The sequence below is a fragment of the Cotesia typhae genome, unplaced genomic scaffold (assembly GCF_013202065.1).
Source record: "Cotesia typhae breed Kobodo isofemale line unplaced genomic scaffold, CoteBio_Ctyphae scaffold_13, whole genome shotgun sequence".
NCBI classification, from domain to species: Eukaryota; Metazoa; Arthropoda; class Insecta; order Hymenoptera; family Braconidae; genus Cotesia; species Cotesia typhae.
In genome coordinates this window covers 18,280,558-18,300,829 of record NW_027423774.1, presented here as the reverse complement: position 1 = coordinate 18,300,829, position 20,272 = coordinate 18,280,558, and the positions used below count along the sequence as shown (strand labels likewise).

Below are 20,272 nucleotides of genomic sequence, written 5' to 3'. Positions count from 1 at the left end.
ATTTGGATATTAGTTACACACATCTATATATGTGCATTTATTACTATCTTATAAAATCGATGACAAAAATTAAGAATTGACTACAATTTTTTAAAAATTCCCCATATTTTATTCTACGATGATTTTGTAACGATCTAGAATAAAAATAATAATCGGGTATTTTAAACGTAGGAGTATCCGAAATGTAATAATCAGGAAGATCCAAGTTCAACTCTTGGCTTGGTCCGATCTCAATATTTTTTCAAAGTTGTTCTTATATTCAGTAGTAAATTTTTTATTGCAACTTTTATAATTTAAGAAAAAAAAATAATAATAGTAATAATAATAACAAATAAAAAAACCCATACTCTCACACAATAAATGTATGAATATTAATAATATAATAAGTATCAAATGTTCTTCAACCTCATTCAAGCTGTTAATAAATAACCGTTGGGCAAACGAGACAAACTCTCGACTCTCACAGCAAGCAATTTGTATCCTGATTGTAACAATGTTGCCCACTGTATATCCGCGATAATGCACACTATCGTCCTCCCCCCTAAGACTCCTATAACGTCAATCGGACATACGCGTTGCCGAGGGCTTCTAGTCATGATTTAGTCAAGGATAGAGCAAGAGATCCTTATCCTCATCTTATATTCTCACTACTCGTGGCCTCTACTTGCTCAGTGGCTCTAATAAATATAAATATGTATAATAACTCATAACCATAATCATATAATCACTCTAACTCTCAACTCTCAATACAAATCCAAAAATACGTAGTTGTCCCGATCCGGGATTCTGGATATGAAGCTCCTACTTCTTGTAATACACTAATGTAATCAACTTATAGTGACTCTCAAGGTAATATAGTGCACTTAAGTCCGATATAATACACTAGTTAGTATGTAGCATCCAGGTACCAGATATACGGACTAATTATTCGTATCGTGTATTTAATAGCACTGCTACTAGATTATCAACAACTCCCACATCTACACAGGATCTTACATTTATTTAATTTCATTTTATTCCCATGTCCAATGTCCGATAGAATTCTTGTTCCATTTTATCCTCGGTACACTCGCTCTCATTTAATTATGGCAGAATAATAAAACAACATATTTATAGAGTTTTATTTAATTAATTTTACGGTTTTTTAATACTTATTTATGTATAATACATTCGTTAGTTAGTTATACTATATAATATAAAATATAATATTATTAGTATTAGTGCTGGGGTCTCAGTATTGAGAGTCATTGCAGGTAATTAATAATCATGATCTTTGATTGCCCAGGATAAGCAAGTTCATCTTTTCTGTGTCCGAGCAGATAAATTCAATCCAGGATTATTTTTATTTAAAGTGTAATCAAATCCTATACAATAAATAAATTATTTTATTATTTTTAAATAAAATAACATAACATGTGTAATTAAACGTCTTTTTGACTTTTTAATTTCCCATGGTGGTCAGTCCATTAATCAAAAAACAAAGTAATTATAATTTAAAAAATAACCAATAAAAACTTTTATATTTATTCACTCAATTTTTTCGCACTTTCTACTCAATAATTACTTTTTTAAATCGCTTGACAGTCATTATTTTTTTTTTTTTTTTTATTAATTACTTGCATTTTATGTCTGTTAAATATATTTAAATTTAAATAAAAAAAAAATTAGTTAACTTTCTTATTTAAAAATATAAATATAATTTTACTTAAAAAATAGATGAAGAAACGATCGATTTTATAAGTGTTTCATTACAGACACATTAAAAACCCTGTAAAGTTATAATAGTTGTAAAAAGTATATCTAAAGTTGATAAAAAAAAAAAAAAATAAAATAAAAATGAAATAAATGAATAAGCACTTGACGATTTATTATGCAGATGGGAAGTTATTTCCAGGGTATATTATAGTGACCGATCGGGTGCAATCAGGACGTTGGTAATTGCTCCAATATACTGATGGCAACCTCATGTAGATATATACTGAATAATACTGCATAGTATGCAGGATAAGGACATGCATGTACACGATGACGACGACGAGGAAACCGGTTGGCCACGAGGGAGGCCGCCCGCCCAGAGCCCAGAGATACACCAACTCCGTATTATATGACATTTGTGACGTTTATCTTAACATTCTCCTCACTCTACTCTCTTTATTCTTGCACTTAATCGTTTACTCTTTATGTACATAACCATTTCATTTTATTTTATTAATACCCGTGACGCTAGGCCGATTAAAATCTAAATAAATACTCCGCAACGAATCCATGTGGATTTTATTTTAAACACTGAAAAAAATTTATGTTAGGATTATACATCTTACAGTTAATTTAAAAAGATTTGTATCTTTTTTTAATCATTTGAGATAATTTTTAGTTTTATACATAGTAAAAAATTTTGCGTCAAAAAATTTTTGTGTTAAATATTTAATACTTTTATATGTAAATTTAACATTTATTGTATTAAATTTTAACATAAAAATTTATTACACAAAATTTTTCGACGCAAAATTTTTTACTGTGTAAAATTATTATTATTTATTCATTTATTTATTAAATCTTATAAACTTTCTTGTTTAGTTAATTTACTCCTTAACTAGTAAAAGGTATAGTAAAGGAAATGGAGAGAATAATCGCGAAGCAATGCGTGTACATTGTCCCAGTTGACCGTTGACTCGTATCTGATTAATTATCTGCCCAACATTCTCTTTCTTCTTCACTTAAATTTAAACAATAAATAACAATAATAAATAAGTAATAACCAACAAAAATAAATACAACACAAAACGTACTCGATAAATTTACAGTCTATTAATTAAACCCTACTTTTGGTTAAAATTCACCTCTTCCATTAATTTATCTTCAATTTCACACACAGCATACAGATATAACACATCGAAGCTTTTATTTAAATAACGTCGGATTTTAGCAAAATTGAAATCGGGGCTTTGGAGCCATGGTGAAAAATCTTTTGATCGAGCGCGGCAGATTTAATAACCATTAGCCAGAAGGTGCTTTAGACTGCGCAAGGGGTTGCCCAATCATTTTCAGGGTGTCAGAGATCTAGAGCACGATAAACCAGTATATTGATGAGGTTCTCGTATTGATTCCTGAGCTTTTCGACTACAGACACTTCTCACCCCTTGTCCTCCACCTTCACCCTTCTCCTCGATCCTCCTCACACTAAACCAAACCAATACTCTTACCGCAGCCCTCGACTGCCCTTTGGCCCTTCGGCGACCTATACTAAGCTCAAGTTGATAAGATCCTGGTGATAGAGCATGATTACAACGTTTCTACCCCTACCAGCTCTAAGACTACCAATCTTGAAATTTTTCGTAAAAACCAAGCACCTATTCAATAAGACGAACAAGTGTGGCATATTTGAGTGGAAAAGTTTGTTGCAAAAAAAGTTTATCATTTTTTTTTATTTTTAATATTTTTATTAAACGCAATATTGATAGATTTATAATAATAATTTAATATTAAAGCTTACTTAATCCTCGATTTAAAATTATTTTTTATTGATAATTTCAATGACAACTTTTCGGTAAATAATTTTGCATTATCAGTCATTTTTAAAATGACAAAAAAATATGTAATGTAAATTCACTGAAAAATTAAAGAAGTTTAAAAAAAATATTATGATCAGTCTAAATCAGGAGTCATATTTTTAGATATAGAGCTTTCGACGCGTAATCGAGGAGACTCAAGTCCTATTCCAATATTTTTTTCAAAGTGGCTCTTGTACTTTTTCAGTAAATTTTCATTGTTATTTTACAAATCACCAAAAGAGCAAAATTATTTGCCGAAATAAAAAGTTGTGATAAAAAATTTTGTAAAATTAAAAATTGAATAGGCTTTAATATCAAATTATCATTATTATATTATACAAATATACTGTCAATCGAGATTGTCCTTGTTTGATAGACTAAAAACATATAATGCACCTTTCACTCGACTCTCAATCAGTCAAATGATATTTTCTTTCTTGTATGAAGTATAAAGTAAAAAGTATACAGTATACAGTATTGTACTTCACTATTATATATACTGAGTGGAGGATTTACGAGCGATCACATTCTGATGCACTGTAAGAGTGGAGCCACTCAATAAAATACCAATAACTCCTGCGAGTGTTCAACAGACCGAAGGTTTTCTACAATGCCAGGTAATATACACACCAGAGTGCGCTTGTATCTTATATATGTGATAGAAAATACAAGACTATACATATATATTATATACATATATCAGTGACATATAAGAAGACATGCGTACACAATCTCAGTGGTTATTTTTTTAATCTCTTTTTCTTGGACTCCTCCTTCTTGTTCTTCTCAACTCGCATCAGGTTCTTGATCGCCGGAATGTCTTCGATAAAATGTAGCATGTCATCTTGTATTGGGGGTTAAGTGGCCCGGAGGAAAAGTGCCCAGGTATGCACGCGCCCTACTGCCGGTCTTATTTTATAATCTTCTGTACACTATACATATATACATTTTTTATAGTAATAATAATAATAATCATAGTATAAATGATAGACTTATGTGTGATGGGAAAAGGTAAATAATAAGGTATAGTTGCCTCAAGAGGGATAATAGACCTTTTTAGTTAAGTGTTTGCCACTCGAAAGTAAAGGATCGGGCTAATTCAGAATACAGGTGTCAGGATAGACCATTTTTCTGAACATTGAAACACGGGCTAACCGTCAATCCGCCTTTTTGTCTTCTTTGTTTCTTCAATTTTTTTTTTTTTTTTTTTTTGTATCTACAGTAAGCGAAGGATTAGAGACTGCGAGGCACCGACTTGATATGTCATGTTCAATCTTTTTATTTTCAATCGATAATATTTTTTTTTCTTCATTTCATCTTAAGAATTTTGAAGTTGAAAGGCATTTGACAAATAGACCAAATTTTTATACAATGAACAATAATCTAGGAAAATATCCTTAAAAAAAAAAAATTTTTTTTAATAAATGACGAAAATTTTGGCTCAAACTTTAATTAAGAAAACAAACTTTCTAATTTTTGAAAAGCAAAATATTCTCGGTTTAATCCATTTTTTTTTTTTTTTTTTTTTTTTTTTTTCAGTAAAAAAAAACATGACACATTTTTTATCTATCAAGTAAAATATAAAAAAAAGGGTTTTATAGATAAAAATTTTAATTAAAAATTTATTGTTGCTGTTACAGTCACTGCAAAGCGCCGCGAGGAGAGCAGGCACGAGTTGTGCAAACTGTAAAACCGCAACAACGACCCTTTGGCGAAGGAATCAAGCCGGCGAGCCGGTGTGCAACGCGTGCGGCCTGTACTATAAACTCCACAATGTAAGTTCCCATATAATATTATCTATATATATGTATATAAATAACATATCCACAAACAATACATACGAGTACTCGACAATTAATAGCCGTCTACAAACCGTAGCAAGGCTCTAAAATAAAGCAGCCCAGAAACTTTGATAAAATCGCTTTGTTCATCGACACTGATTGCCATTCTATACATAGTATAGTGTGGGGTAAGGGCGACTCGACAAGAGGACACAAGTAATATTATTGCAAGACTGAAGAATTATTTACCGAGGGTTGCTGCTCTCAATCCCTCTGGAGAGTCCTTTGGTTTGGTTGTTGTATCAACAATTAAGTCGCGACCGATACGAGATACGAGGGAGGAATCGCTGACGGTGGACAAGAGCGTGCTCAACGGCGTGTGACACAGGAAGCGCCGGAAGTGAGCTCCAAAGCCTTGTCGAGAGCCAATGTACACCCACGTAGATATAACATATGTGTATAATGTGTGTGTAATAAATAAACACACACATAACAAGGATTCTCATGTAATTTTTTTGAATCCATTGTCGTAAGTCTTTGTATCCTCGCGGCTCTGGAAACAGTTACACCATGGCTCGATTTCCGTCAAAAGGAAATTCCCGTATCCTCTTGATGTCACCCTGCTACAAGCTACAAGCTACAAGCTGTAACTATAACACACATGGAAGCTGTGTTCCCATCAGCTTTAATGCTAACGACAATACGCTTGCGACAATACAATAGCAACCCGATACGATAGTTTCGTTGCCGAAACTAACACAGAACCTCTCGACCTCTTACTCTTCAATTTTCGTAGACATTGTAGCGACATATTCATGAATTGCCTTGTTTTTAACATAACATAACATAACATAACATGGCAAAGTAAAGCTGCCGACATTTTATTGGCATCGGCTAATCACCGGGTTTAGTTACTTTTTTAAAAACTAAATTTAGATTTTTTGTACTTTCTGTTTAGTATAATAGAGTCCTAACTACCCCTGGGCGGTGCCTATCCATTACGCTTGCTTGCCAACCAAAGGGGCGCTCTTCCCAGGAAGTCGCTCGAATAATTTAATGATTACTTCTTCTTCGGGACAAAAACACCCGAGATTTTCGACAAATGAAAAATTGCTTTTTTTTTTGGATGTGACATGAATTTTTTTCAAATTTATTCAAAATTTAGATCATGACTTTAAGTTGCAGTTCTAACTCGATAGTGAAATCATCGGAATAATTAAATTTTTTTATCTTCTTGTCTTTATTTTTCTATACAATGACCCTCGACTTTCTTTATTGAATAAAAAACAATAATTTTGGTGTTTTAAAAATCATCACATTTTTTTTTAGCAAAATTGAAACTTTTCATTTTTAAAACTGTCATTTTTTCAAATTTCAATTTTCTTTATTCTGAGTCATTTTAGAAAAAAAATAATCGCTCAATTAGTTTTCTTTTAAAACATTTTCGAAAACTACCTAGTGGTGCATAAAAATATTGTTCAAACTTCTAATACGTAATTGTTTTTTTTATCTTTTGCTTATTCGTACTATTTATTCAATCAAATGAAAGTATATCAATAATTACATACAAAGTGAAGCGCGTGCGCACAGTAGTCGAGGATTAATTATCAGCGATCGCTAATTGGCTCGGACTTGGAACGCATTCGTCAAGTCCTCTTTTCTTTTCTCTCTTCTCGGTTGGTCTTTTTATAAGACGTTTGGTACACGTGTCTTCTTTAGCTTCATCTCTCATTGCTCGTGTAGCACAGGGTGAGTCCTTTTATTTTACAACCGGGTAACTTGCTGTGGATCACATGTAATGGGTACACACCACGACCACGAGCAATATTCATGCAGTACTCGTTCTAACCAACTCACATTGTATCACACAGACACACAAACAGTGGGCCTCTGTGTTTATTTGCACTTGCATCGGATTCTAATCGCCTCGTAAATCTTATGCTCAAAATTTCTCATCCTACTCATCTCCATCTCTCAACTCGTTATCGCCATTTTTATCTCCTCCATTCGATTTTATTTATACATTTTATTCATCAAGATAACAGGACATATTTATAACTCACCGTATGTATACATATATATATATATATATATATATATATATATATATATATATATATATATATATATATATATATACCCACAGTCCTCGTAATCGTCATACTCATGCTCCAACTCCAACTCGAACTCATGTTTGACGAAAATTCTTAGCATAAATTATACACACACGTGACAATTAAACCAGAACAAGACTAGAGGTTACTTTTGTAAAAAAATATTCTTATAATAATAAATAAAACAAAGTTAAGGTCTGCGCAAAGGCCAGCCCAGACACGTTTCCCGGTAATCATTAATTAAGCGGACCGCGGGCCCCCGTTGCTAAATACTCAAGACACGGAGACAACCCGACGAGGAATAAATTCTCCAAGCCATGATTTCAAGCTTGTAACGACTATAAAAATATATGTGTACCTATACCTTGCATGAGGAGGTGGAGAAATAAAATACTAGACTGATGTGGGTCGAATTAACTAACCCTCGTGTCGCCTAAACCTTTTACACTTAACCACGATTTGATTTTCTAAATTCCGAATCTTTAATCTGACATTAGAAAAGTCTATGTTTTTATTTAATTTCTACAATTTTATTAATTGAAAATTTCAAAAATTGTGTAAGAATACGAAAATAATAAAATTTTTTAATTTTTATTTTATAACTTAATATCTCAAACTTAACACTCTAGTAAAGGGAAAATTCAGCGACTATGCGCCATCTTTTAGAGATTTTCGACACTAATTTTTGATAAAAAACTTATAAAAGAAAATTTTTTTAAGAGTCGTGACTACTGACTAGAAATAGCTGCTTACATCGTAAAATACCAGTAATTACCATACTTCCCCTTTTGTTGGGGTCAATAAATATCCCTGATTTCTTTTATTGCTAATTATTTTTTTCAAGACCCCAGAAGTTAAACGTAGGCTCGTTGCTAATGAAAAGTGTGGACTGAAATGGCAAAAAAGTGGTGTCGTGCCGGAGAACTATTTTAAAAAAGAATAGTATAAATTTAAAAGTCGCCACCACTAGTAACAGAATGTCACCTCCACCTATAACCCGTTTAGTTGTTGGTTTTGAGTTTGTGACCTCGGGAAACGGATATGTCGTGACGTGAGACGGTTTCTGCTGTATCTGTATCTATATTTGTATATTTGTATCTACATTTATATTTATATTTATGCATAATAATACGTAATACAGAGAATAAGTAAAATATGTATGGGGCTTTTGACTTGCTAGATTTAAAGCTAAACATTGTAGTTCTTTTCAACGAGTCAAAAGTTTAGTACGAATTGAGTTGAATTTATCGTAACAACTTTTGAGGGTTTAGAGGTGGTAATTTTTAGTTTTTTCCTTAACCTTGCCTGAGTTAGAAGGGCCGTAAGGGAATTTTAAATTTAGAGATTTTAGATACTAATATTTTGCATAGTTTAGGAGAAAAAATAAGAGTGAAATGAATTTTTTAATAAAAATAAAAGATATTGATGTATGAATTATTAAATGGAAGAAATAATCAGAGTAGACGATAGATAAAATAGGTTTTTATAATTAATAATGAATTATTCATTTTAGTGAGGTAATTAGTCTATTGAACGCATGAGTAATAGTAATAGTAACAATATTAATTAAAATAATGATAGCAGTTTAATTAGCGATACATTGTAATAAAATCACTTGAGAATATTTTTATAAGAAAGATATTTATAGATCAATTTTTTTAGTTTTTTTTTTTTTTTTTTTTTTAATCATCTGATTTAAAAAAAAAAACTGATGCTTTCTATGTTAATTTCTAAATTAGATAACTACATATATATATATATATATATATATATATATATATATATATATATATATATATATATATATATATATATATATATATATATATATATATATATATATATATATTTGTTTTTCTCAACCTGTAGTCGTGAGAACAATTCTTCATAGATATAATTTCAAGTTCTACAAAAGTGAGACGTAACTTATGTCTAAATAATTTGTTTCCATAGAAAAAGTAATTCTAGAATCTAGACTCAGGCCCATGTAATTTCAGTTTTACTTTTTTCAGTATCTCTGATAATTATGAGCGGGTTTGAGGAATAAATAATTAAAAAAGTCACGACAAATTATGACAAACATGTAATAAATATAAAAACTCGTGTAAGGTTTAAATAATGATTTTATTCTGAGAAACGGTCTCGGATTTTCGTGGCTAAATTTGAGTTTTTAAATATAAAAATAAAAAAAAAAAAACTAACACAAGCGAAAAGTAACTCCAAAGGGTTTTAGATCTAGTGTTACATATTCCTATTACTATACATATATTGGCTATTATATGTTATACTCTTGTTCCCTCGACCGTGATCGTGTGACCCAAGATTTCTCGGAATTAACAAAACCTGCGTTGTCTCTTCTTCCGATCTGCTGTGCCGAATCAAGGTCACTTGCCCAAAACCGATAATTTTATAAATGTATTTATAATACTGCTTTAATTTTAAAAATATATCAGTTTTGTTTTGATTATAAAAAAATAAAATAGGTAAAACGATATTTTAAAAACTCATAGGTCATGCAAAGTGACTTACAGAGGTTGAACGGTAGCAAGCCGGCTGGTTTGTCTGATCAGAACGTCGAGATCTCAAAAGTGCAGAAAGTCCTAAAATTATGCGTCTTATCGGACAATCAGAGTGCAATATATACCGTAAAGTATATATGTACGTATAGATATAGAAATGCATACACGAGTTTCTCAGTAGCAGCTATATTTATCGTCTCGTACGCGCGAGCTAAGATCAAGACAGGAAGCATTGCGATTGAGATGATATCGAAGGACAAGAAGCTTCTCTGTTTCATCCCAATCTTCCGTGCCAAACTTATTTTTTTTTATTCATTATTATTATTTCATCCATCATTTTAGTTTCAAACTTTAACAAATATTTTAGTCAAATTTTTTTAGATCACTTTAGTCACCATTAAAATAAAAAAAAAAAAGAAAGTGTTCATTGTCTTATCGGCTGCCTTCTACCTCATTTCAAAATGCAGTAATTAAAATTTCTTAGATTTTTTAAAAATTTTTCTTACACGAAAAAATTTCACACTCTAAATTGATAAAAATTTGGCTAAAAAAAAATTTTTAAGCACGAGAATCATTTTGAAGAGCTTCGAAAAAATTAAAAAAAATTTTTGTTTATCTGAATTTTACTTGATTCAAGAGTTTTTTGTCTTGATTTTCATGTTTCAAGAATATTTTTTCTGAATCAATATAATTTTTTTTTTCAATATAATATTCAAAAATAAAACAACACAGTATTAAAATTATACAGTTACAATATTTTAAACATAGATAAATTCTCGTAGACTTGAAATAACGTCAAATATCTAAGATTACACGATGCACTGTCAACGAAACATGCAATAATCTTAGACGTGTGACGTGATTTCATACCAAACTTTTCCACATATGAATATTAACAAACTAAGCAGAAAGGATCAATTAAAGGAAGTAATAGAAGAATTCATACGCTGAAGCATTAAAATTTGTATTCCCTATCCCTCGTGTAAATTCGCCTTTCGTATCGCGATTCTTTGCGCGTAGAGCATCAGAAGCTAAAGAATTTTTTGCGGATTTAATATTTTATTCAATTGTCAGCTGAGTAATAAAAATGAAGGTGTCGTAAAAGCATTTCCGCGAATTTATCGGAAAATAAAACTAAGAATGAAAGGTTTTAACAAATAAACAATACATCGGGAGAAATAAAATATTTATCGCGGCAGTGAGCAGTGGGTTTACTATTATATTTATATTGTGGATGCAGGAGGTGCACAGATGTGCATCGTCAATATCAAAGGACACGGCATCGATAATCCGAGTGTGGTTTAAATATATATATATATATATATATATATATATATATATATATATATATATATATATATATATATATAAATTTGTGTATATATGTATATAATAGTATTCGAACGGCGTGCGGTTGCATCGTGTGTGACCACATCAATCGCCGACTGGATAATATTTTATTTTCTCTCTCAAAATCCTTAGTGTCTTTCGTCTTTCACTTGTCCCTTAGAGTTTTATTTTGTTTATCCAATTTTAGTGTTGTGTAGTGTCCAGACATGCATCCTTTATATACTATATACTATATATACGATATATACCAACTACTCGTCCACTTGCTGTCTCCTTCGTTTGCACCTCGCGCATTTTGGACACCCGCGGATGCGCCCCCGTTCCCATTAAAGTATCTCATTGTATTCAAATTAGTTAAATCCTCCAGCGTGCCAGACAAAAGCTCCCAAAGAGACGCTCATCCTCATCAGGCATCACTGATATATTCTATATTCTATATATACATATATATATATATATATATATATATATATATATATATATATATATATATATATATATATATATATATATATAAATAAAATAAAATAAACAAGAAATAACGAATAACGATTATCCTCTGTGTCTTTGTCATTCACAATCACAAATAATCAAAAGTTTCGAGTTTATTGTTTCTTTTGCTTTTTTTGTGTCGTGGGAAATACTTTTATTATTTTATTCAAATATTAAGGACTTTGTCCTTTGAGGGAATGTCAATTACTGCCATTTTTTGGCACAAAGTCATAGATTAATGAATAAAAATATATATTAAAATTTTTTGAATGTTAGCCAGATATCTGAATGGATCTATCATTACCGCAAATTTTTGTTCTAAAATTATCAATACGAATTTAAAAAAAAAAAAATCAATTGAAAGAAAAATTAGAAAACTTTTGAGACCTTGATTGCTCCAATTTATTTTTCGATGATCAATAAGACCGATTTGAAGCTCCACACCCTCATTTCATTGAAGCGAGACATATATTTTAAGAACGACTTAATTGAGGAGCAAGAAAGATGTAACGCGTAGGTCGTAAATAATTACGATGCAGAAGTTTGTAAAATATAAATGCACATATTTTGTTTTATGGCTCTAATATATGGATGTGCCGACTAATTCGACAAATTTGGACAATTGCATAATTCCAAAAAGAGTCGTTGACCGCGTCTGGAATACCACATTAAATGCAGTAGCCGAGTAAGAGGAAAGACAAAATGACCAGAGTGCCAAGAATAAGGAGTAAAACGGAGGGCAGATAAAACGCGAATGACAATGTAATGCCAAGTGCGAGAAGCTGACGTCGGTTGCAAGCTACTACATATAAAGAAAATATAAATTTTTGGCGGAGTGCACCAACAAGAAGAATAAGAATGAGGATAATAACCAACTAAAACCAAAAAATATAAATAAATAAATTAACCGAGTAGAGAGATTGGGTTTAGTTAAAGTTTAAGAGAAACATACGTATATCTTCTTATTACTTATTGTTATGTTCTCGTTGTCGGTCGGTCCTTGTCGTTTATAATACCGGGAACCTTTTCCCCATGTTGGCAGTTGCGTCACGTCGCGGCAACTACAAAGTCCCGCCGGACGATACACCAACTATCCCTTTACATACTTTACTTCTTTCTTTACATTTCTCTTTCTAGACAATAACTTTGATAACTACCACACTAGGGCATTTCAATCATTTTTTTTACAATTTACTTATAAAACAATAACCATCAATCTAATAATTACTCAATTACAATGTTTCACTTTATTTTTACAATTTTACGATGATAAAATTTCAGCTAATACTGAAACTAAAAGATGGTTATTTTTTAAATTTTATTCAAAAATTAAATGACAAAATATTTTTTTTTTTATTTTATTATCATAATTTTGGTTAAAAAAAATTTTCATACCAGTCAACTGTCTTTAGCATTATAATTTTACTCTTAATATTTTGCTTTTATTTTTCTGTACTAATAAAAAATTTACTTGATTTAAGTGAAACAAACTTGTACCAATAACATCACATTAAAGAATTAGATCACTTTGAATCAAGTAGAACAATTCTTGAATTAATTAAAATTTACTTTAACCAAGAACACTTTTTTAATTCAAAAATTTTTCTTATTTTATAAAAATAATACTTGAATTACAATCAATAAAATATTTTTTGCGAAAAAAATCTTAAGAATTGTCGGATGTCCTTTCATTTCAGTGCATTAATTGTACTCTTAATATTTAACTTTTAATTTCAATTTGAGTAAGATCTTTTTTTCTAATAAAACGATATCTAATTTCTTTTAACATATAAAATGAAATTACTTTAGTCAATTGAATTTCCAACACAATGTCTCTTCAATTTCGCCTATAAAGTTTCTTAACATAACTATAAACCAATTATTCAAAATCATAACTCGAAATAGACTTTTTAATTATCGAGCTGATGTCTGTTACATAAAAACTGATGATTAATGTAACTAATCTAACTTCTTTCCTAGAAAACCACAGTACAATACAACACTATCATCTCAATGTCATTGAAAACAATTTACAGAGCAGAGAAGATACATCGTTACATATAATACAATATAATGATATATAATAATACAGATTCTGATGTAACAAGCATGCACCCGCGCCTGTCACGGACATTATTTACCGAGAGGGCAGCATGCGGACTAAGCACTGCACCGTATACTACCGCGTCTATGGTTAAATATATGCACTCTTACATGCTATACACCATCAGGCCATAAATCGATCCTCGAGTACTTTACCAATCGATAAAACTTTTATACAATATACAACTGAACATATATTGTGTCGATACGAGGACTCGTATTAATCGATCAGTTGTTCTATTCGCGATTAGCATGTCGTGATTAAACACGTGACAACGAATCAATGATCACTTTTTAAATACACATTATTATTATTATTATTATTATTATTATTATTATTATTATTATTATTATTATTATTATTATTATTATTATTATTATTATTATTATTATTATTATTATTATTATTATTATTTATGTATTAATTCAAGGATACAGCACAGGCGGAATATAATAAATAAATGTTTAATGTTTAAGAAATTGCAAAGACAATTAACGAGCAAAAATCAGCAAATTCCTGGTACCGTACATCGCAATTAATTAATATATATTACATAGTGCAGAGTCTGTTTAAATCGACAGCCCTCGCTTAATATTCCCCGTCAGAGTTCAGACTACTGACCACTAAGTTTAGTATTTATATTATACATTATTAAAAGTATGAGTATGAGTATTTGAGAATATTATATTGCTGCAATGTAACAACTTGCATTCTTACACGCCTTAGTTGCTGCAAAAAAGAGCCCTTTAAAACGGCGCCGTCGGCGCTTTCCTCTTTACTCACTTGTGTACTCTGCAATAACTTCAATAACATTATGACAGAGGAAGTGCTGAATTATTTGTTGAATTAATTCAACCAGAATTTAAATTCCCAAAAATTTTAATTTATAAAACATCAAACTGAGTTTTATTGTGTTGAAAAATTTTTTTCTAAAAAATATTTAGGTGTCTAAAAAAAAATTAATTTAACTGTGGAAACATTTAAAAGTATATTTTTTCCTTTTTATTATTTATTTAGAAAGAAATTCGCTAATTTGTAAGGATTTTTTTTAATGTAAAAAATAATTGATCGAATATTTAATAAATGATAAAATTTAACTTCTTAAATTTCAGGAATTAATTGATGATTAAAAAAATAATAAAAAGAAGTTATTTTATAAGTTAACTCAACGAATTGTTATCTCTAAATGTTCCAGGTTAACCGACCGTTGACGATGAAAAAGGAGGGTATACAAACGAGGAATAGAAAATTATCTTCGAAAAGCAAAAAGAAGAAACAAGGCAGCTGTCTTGGTTTAAGCGGTGTTATGGGTGACATGATCAAGGCCAGCGGACACTTGGATCTTGACAATAAACCATTCCACTCTGGATTTGGTTCACCCATGGGTACGCTATTTTATTTATTTGTTATTTATATATAATATATGTTTATTGTATATTTAAATTAGCATTAACATCAGAGTGACTCATTTGCGTTAAATATTTAAATAATAAATTTGAAATTGTAATTACCGTTTAAAATAATTTGTAAGCAATAAATTATTACCGGGTATATAAATAGTCTTAATGACGACGGTATTGTCTTGTAGTATATATTACTGTACAATAATGGGGATAATTAATGATTATTTTATTTATTTGGTGTTAATAGCGACGTCGCAACATCATCACACGATGCATCCAGCAGTGCAACATTACATGTATCACTCGGGAGTCGGTATGGCCGGAGGTCTCCATCAGGGATTCGCGCCACCCGCACCACCGCCAATTCATCCGCATTCGCATCCACACTCCCATTCTCATCACATGACCAGCTTACAGGGTCTTCAACTTGCAGCTACGACGAATGCTATGGTAAGTTTTTATTATTAATTCAGAATTTTTCAATAATTGTGTTATAAATATTCACTTGTAAGTGAAATAATAAAAGTTGCAATTTTTTGTTGGTTCATTTGAGTAAGTGATGTATATGTTTAATACACTGAAAAAATTTATCTTAATTCAAGAAAAAAATTATTTTGAAGAGTTTTATTGTTTTAAATCAAACAAAAATTTAGTTTTTGGTGTAAAACTTAAATCAAGATGAATTTCAATTAAAAAATTTTTCTATTTATTTCAAGACGATGAAACTTTTTAAAGTGATTTTCTTGGTTCAAAATTTTTTTTTTAATCAAGTTAATTTTTATTTTAATGTTTATTCAACCAATACAAATCAATTAAAATTATTAACAAAAATAACCTCTATTTTTAATAAAATTTCGCTTAATAATTAAAAAAAAAAAAATTAAAAAGTTATTCCAAGGTATAAAAATGGACCAAAAAATTATCAAGTTTTTGTATAATATTTCCAAGTTATTCAAGTTCAAACTATTTTGTCAGTTCAAAAAATTTTCACTATAAAAATTAAAATAATTTCCAAATTATAAATTTTTAATTCTTTTTTTTATTATTAATTTTAATGTTCAAAAATAATACTTTTTAAAGTTTTACTTTATTAATTTTTTACAAAACCAAAAGCTTAAAAAATCAAAAAGAAAAAAGTTATTTGATATAAAAGTAAGAAAAATTTGATTATGTTAGAATAATCGTGAAAAAAAAATTTTACAAAAATATTTGCCCAAATATTATGAATAAATACTCAAAAAGTTTCCACACAATTTTAAACATTTTTCTTTATTGCTTTCTTATAAAAATACATAAGTTAAAAAAAAAGCTCAACTGCCTGCTATTTAACGAATAATTTTAAACCACAAAGAATCCAATAAACAAATAAATAAAATACAACCCAGCAAAATTGAAGCAATATGTCCATTTAAAAGGATCAGTTATTCTCTCAACCGGACACAGAGAGTAAATAAGAAACCTCTTTGATCCAGTAAATGTAATAACGTTTTTTTGTTATTTTTATCTGTTGCAGACCGGTTGGAGGTCCGAGTACACATGAATGAGTACTTATGACCAGTAAACAGCATCAGCAGCTTAAGCAGCAGAACCAACACCAGCAGCTCAGGACGCAGCCCACCATTCTGTCATAAGCTTCTTTTAAAATTAAAAACTCCCGATTGGAATCCGTGTACACTAACACGCCAGATAACTCTAACACACACTATTGGTCTTAAGTTTAAAGACACGGTATGATATAAGTAAAGCCACCAATATGGAAAAACCTCATCCGCGTTTGCAAGCATCTTTCAGTTGAGACGATTCCCGTCGTCCTGATTTTTATTTTGTTTTTTCCTTTTTTTTTACTTTTATTATTTTTAGCCTGAGGGTCGCGCACCTTTGTTATTATTATGATTATCATCATTTTTAATATTATTATTATATATTTAGCTATTTCATAAATTTATCAGCAAACATCATTTATCTTTTAACAGCAAATGATTATATTAAATAATAATTATATGGTAACAATGCTTTACGCATTTGAGTTAGATTTTTTTGTAAATATGTAAAGTATACCGTAGGGTTCATCAACCCCCCGGTCCCAAGTACAAAGTCAGCTGTCGTTTAATCGAGTCGTTATATAATATGTTTAACTGTAAATATCAAACATTTAAATTATAATTATAATTAACATAATAATTGATTATGAATAACTATCGTATAATTAAAATACTTATATTAATAAATTCAATAATTGATAAATAATAATAATGGTGTACAATTTATTTAATAACGCGTTCGTATTTGTCTGAAGCAATGAAGGTATGAAGCCATGGACGCAATTATAGTTTTAATTATTAAATAATTCGGTTTTGTTTTTCACCTCAGTCACACCCCTAGAATGTATAAAAAAAATGGATATAATTATAAATATTAAAAATATAATTCTATATATAAATAAATATTGAAGATTATTTAAATAATGTGTATGTAAATTTTATATACACAGATGATTAATAAGTGCACCTCGTGTTGTGGGTTTGCTCAATTTACGTGAATTGGCGAACGTGATGCGAGTAGAAGCACAGAATACACACGTAGGGATGGTATATAAATAAAAATAATCTTTGTCGGTCATTATCGTGCAATTTAAGGTAACAAGTTAAGATTTTTATCGAAACACGACGACTGCTTCCCTCAGCTAACCTTTTTCTCCTCAACTAATCATATATTTGTCATCATTAATACTTGGCTGACAGTTAACGTTAAATTACTTATCACAGTATGTAAATCTTATTATAATTAATGTTATTATTATTATTATTATTATTATTATTATTATTATTATTATTATTAATATTAATATTGTTATTCATTTTAACTGTGCTAATAAACTTTCAATTTCAATTCTATTCAATTTGTGTGATTATATTAATTATTTTCAGATTATTTTTGTGATAACAAAATTATTAACGGGAACAGTCGTAGGTGTTTAGATTTTCAGTTTTTTTTTTTTTTTTTCAATTGCAATTTTTTTTTTAGAGATAAAACTTTTAAAATTTAATTTTTTTTTAAATTGATTCTTTGATTTTTCGCGAAAAATTTTTTTTAAATATTTAAAAACTTAAAATGATAAAAAATTAGTAGAAATAAAAAAAAATTCTTTGAATATTTTCTAAAAATTAAAAATTTTGCAGACTACAATATTTCTATGTAAATTTTGTATTTGAAATTTGTGTATCCTAGAAAAAATGTTATTACAACTATAACTAATGTTATTTTCATAATTAATTTTATTATTATTATTAATTATTAATAATATAAAAATATATGGAGACATAAATATATATTGTAAACGATAGTATGGTTAATAAACCATTGGAAGTAAGTGATTGTGTATAATTACTCGTAATAAAAATACATAAACTTAGATAGTCAAAGTATTACGATAAAAAATGAGAGATAATTATAATTATTGATAAGTAACAAAAAAAAAAAAAACTAGGGATAAGTAAATAAATTAAATTAAATAAATGTTTAATTACTCGTTTATACGAATTTAAATGTCAAGATTTATTATTAATTATTATTATGGGGGGAGAGAGAGAATTACGAGACCACATTGTGATTTTTGATTATAGACGTTATTGTTCTAAGTTTTTTGATTAATTACTTATTAATACTGACTAATTAATTGATTGATAAACTGAGGTTCGGCAATTTAGGGCTATGGCCAGAGAAGTCATCTCTCAGCAATAATTGCTAACATAAAAACAACTTTTTTATTCTCTAGATTGCGAGCGAATTATTTGTGATCTACATGAAATTATTATTACTCGTAATTAATATTTAATTGTTTTTTTTGTTTTTTAATAACAATTTCATATAAGTAATAACTATACATAGTAGAATAATGAATAAATAAATAAAAATATATATTACAGAGTACTATTAGGGCCGTAGATGGTAGAGTGTAAAATATGATTTTTAAAAAAATAATTAATGAGTATAATAATTAAATTTTCTCGCCGAATGAGAAAAAAAAGCTATTATATGATAAATATTAATTAATAATAAAATAAATTTAAATCCGTACGTACGATACTTGTCCGTACTAGCGGCAAATGTAAAAATGAATGTAAGATATTATTGTAAAAAAAGTTTTAACTTAAAATAAATTAAATGATAAATAATAATTATATTACTGATTTTTTTTTAATTTTTAAGTCTAAATTTTTTTATCAAATTTTATTAATTGCACGACTAAGAAATTTTTTTTTGTAGAAAAAAACCTAAATTCTAAAAATGATTAAAAATTTGAATAGTGCGCTACGCGCGCGCATAAACTTTAACCAATAATGATTTGAAATGTACTAAAAAAATAAAAAAAAACCAGTGCAACAGCAAATTTCATAATTGGCATAGCGGAATAAGCCATAATTTTAAGACTACACATATGATATGTTACTCAAATTGAAGCTTATTTAAAGAGCTTTAAGATACAATTTACAAGGATTCAATAAGTTATCCCATTCAAAAGTTATACGGGTAAGAGAGTGAAGAAATATGAATTTTTATAATTTTGAAAATTTTGAAATTTCAAGTTTAAATATTTTTTTAGTAACATGAATTAATTTATAGAGTTGAAATAAAAATTTCTTTCCCCTCCGGGCGTAAAGCGTCAACTTTAGCCCCGCTGCGCTAAACGAAGTTGCCGCTTTCCGCCTTCGTCGAGGAAAAAATTATTGTACATTCCTCGGGAAGTAAATAAGAAAACCTCAGATCACATGCAATTGTTGGCTGAGGCGAAGCCGAGGTCAACAAACATGTGATCTGAGACATTTCTTACTGTAATTCCCTAGGGGTGTAATATACTATAATTTTTCTATAAATCATATTACAAACTTTAGAATTTTATGCCATTTATTATATTACTTTATTAAATATTACTCATTTAAATAAATTTTCCACAAATA

General features: G+C 29.1%; 1 protein-coding gene across 1 annotated transcript in view; it reads left to right on the top strand.

The window, feature by feature from the left end:
• The window catches only part of LOC141535459 (uncharacterized), a 62,605-nt gene extending 44,316 nt beyond the window's left edge, over positions 1 to 18,289 (top strand). The window contains exons 5-8 of the mRNA XM_074255393.1: positions 5,192 to 5,326; positions 15,107 to 15,296; positions 15,562 to 15,764; positions 16,828 to 18,289. Of these exons, the coding sequence (XP_074111494.1) occupies positions 5,192 to 5,326; positions 15,107 to 15,296; positions 15,562 to 15,764; positions 16,828 to 16,854 (555 nt within the window). The 3' untranslated portion in view covers positions 16,855 to 18,289. The remainder of the gene's footprint in view (positions 1 to 5,191; positions 5,327 to 15,106; positions 15,297 to 15,561; positions 15,765 to 16,827) is intronic.
• Positions 18,290 to 20,272: the final 1,983 nt, after the last annotated feature.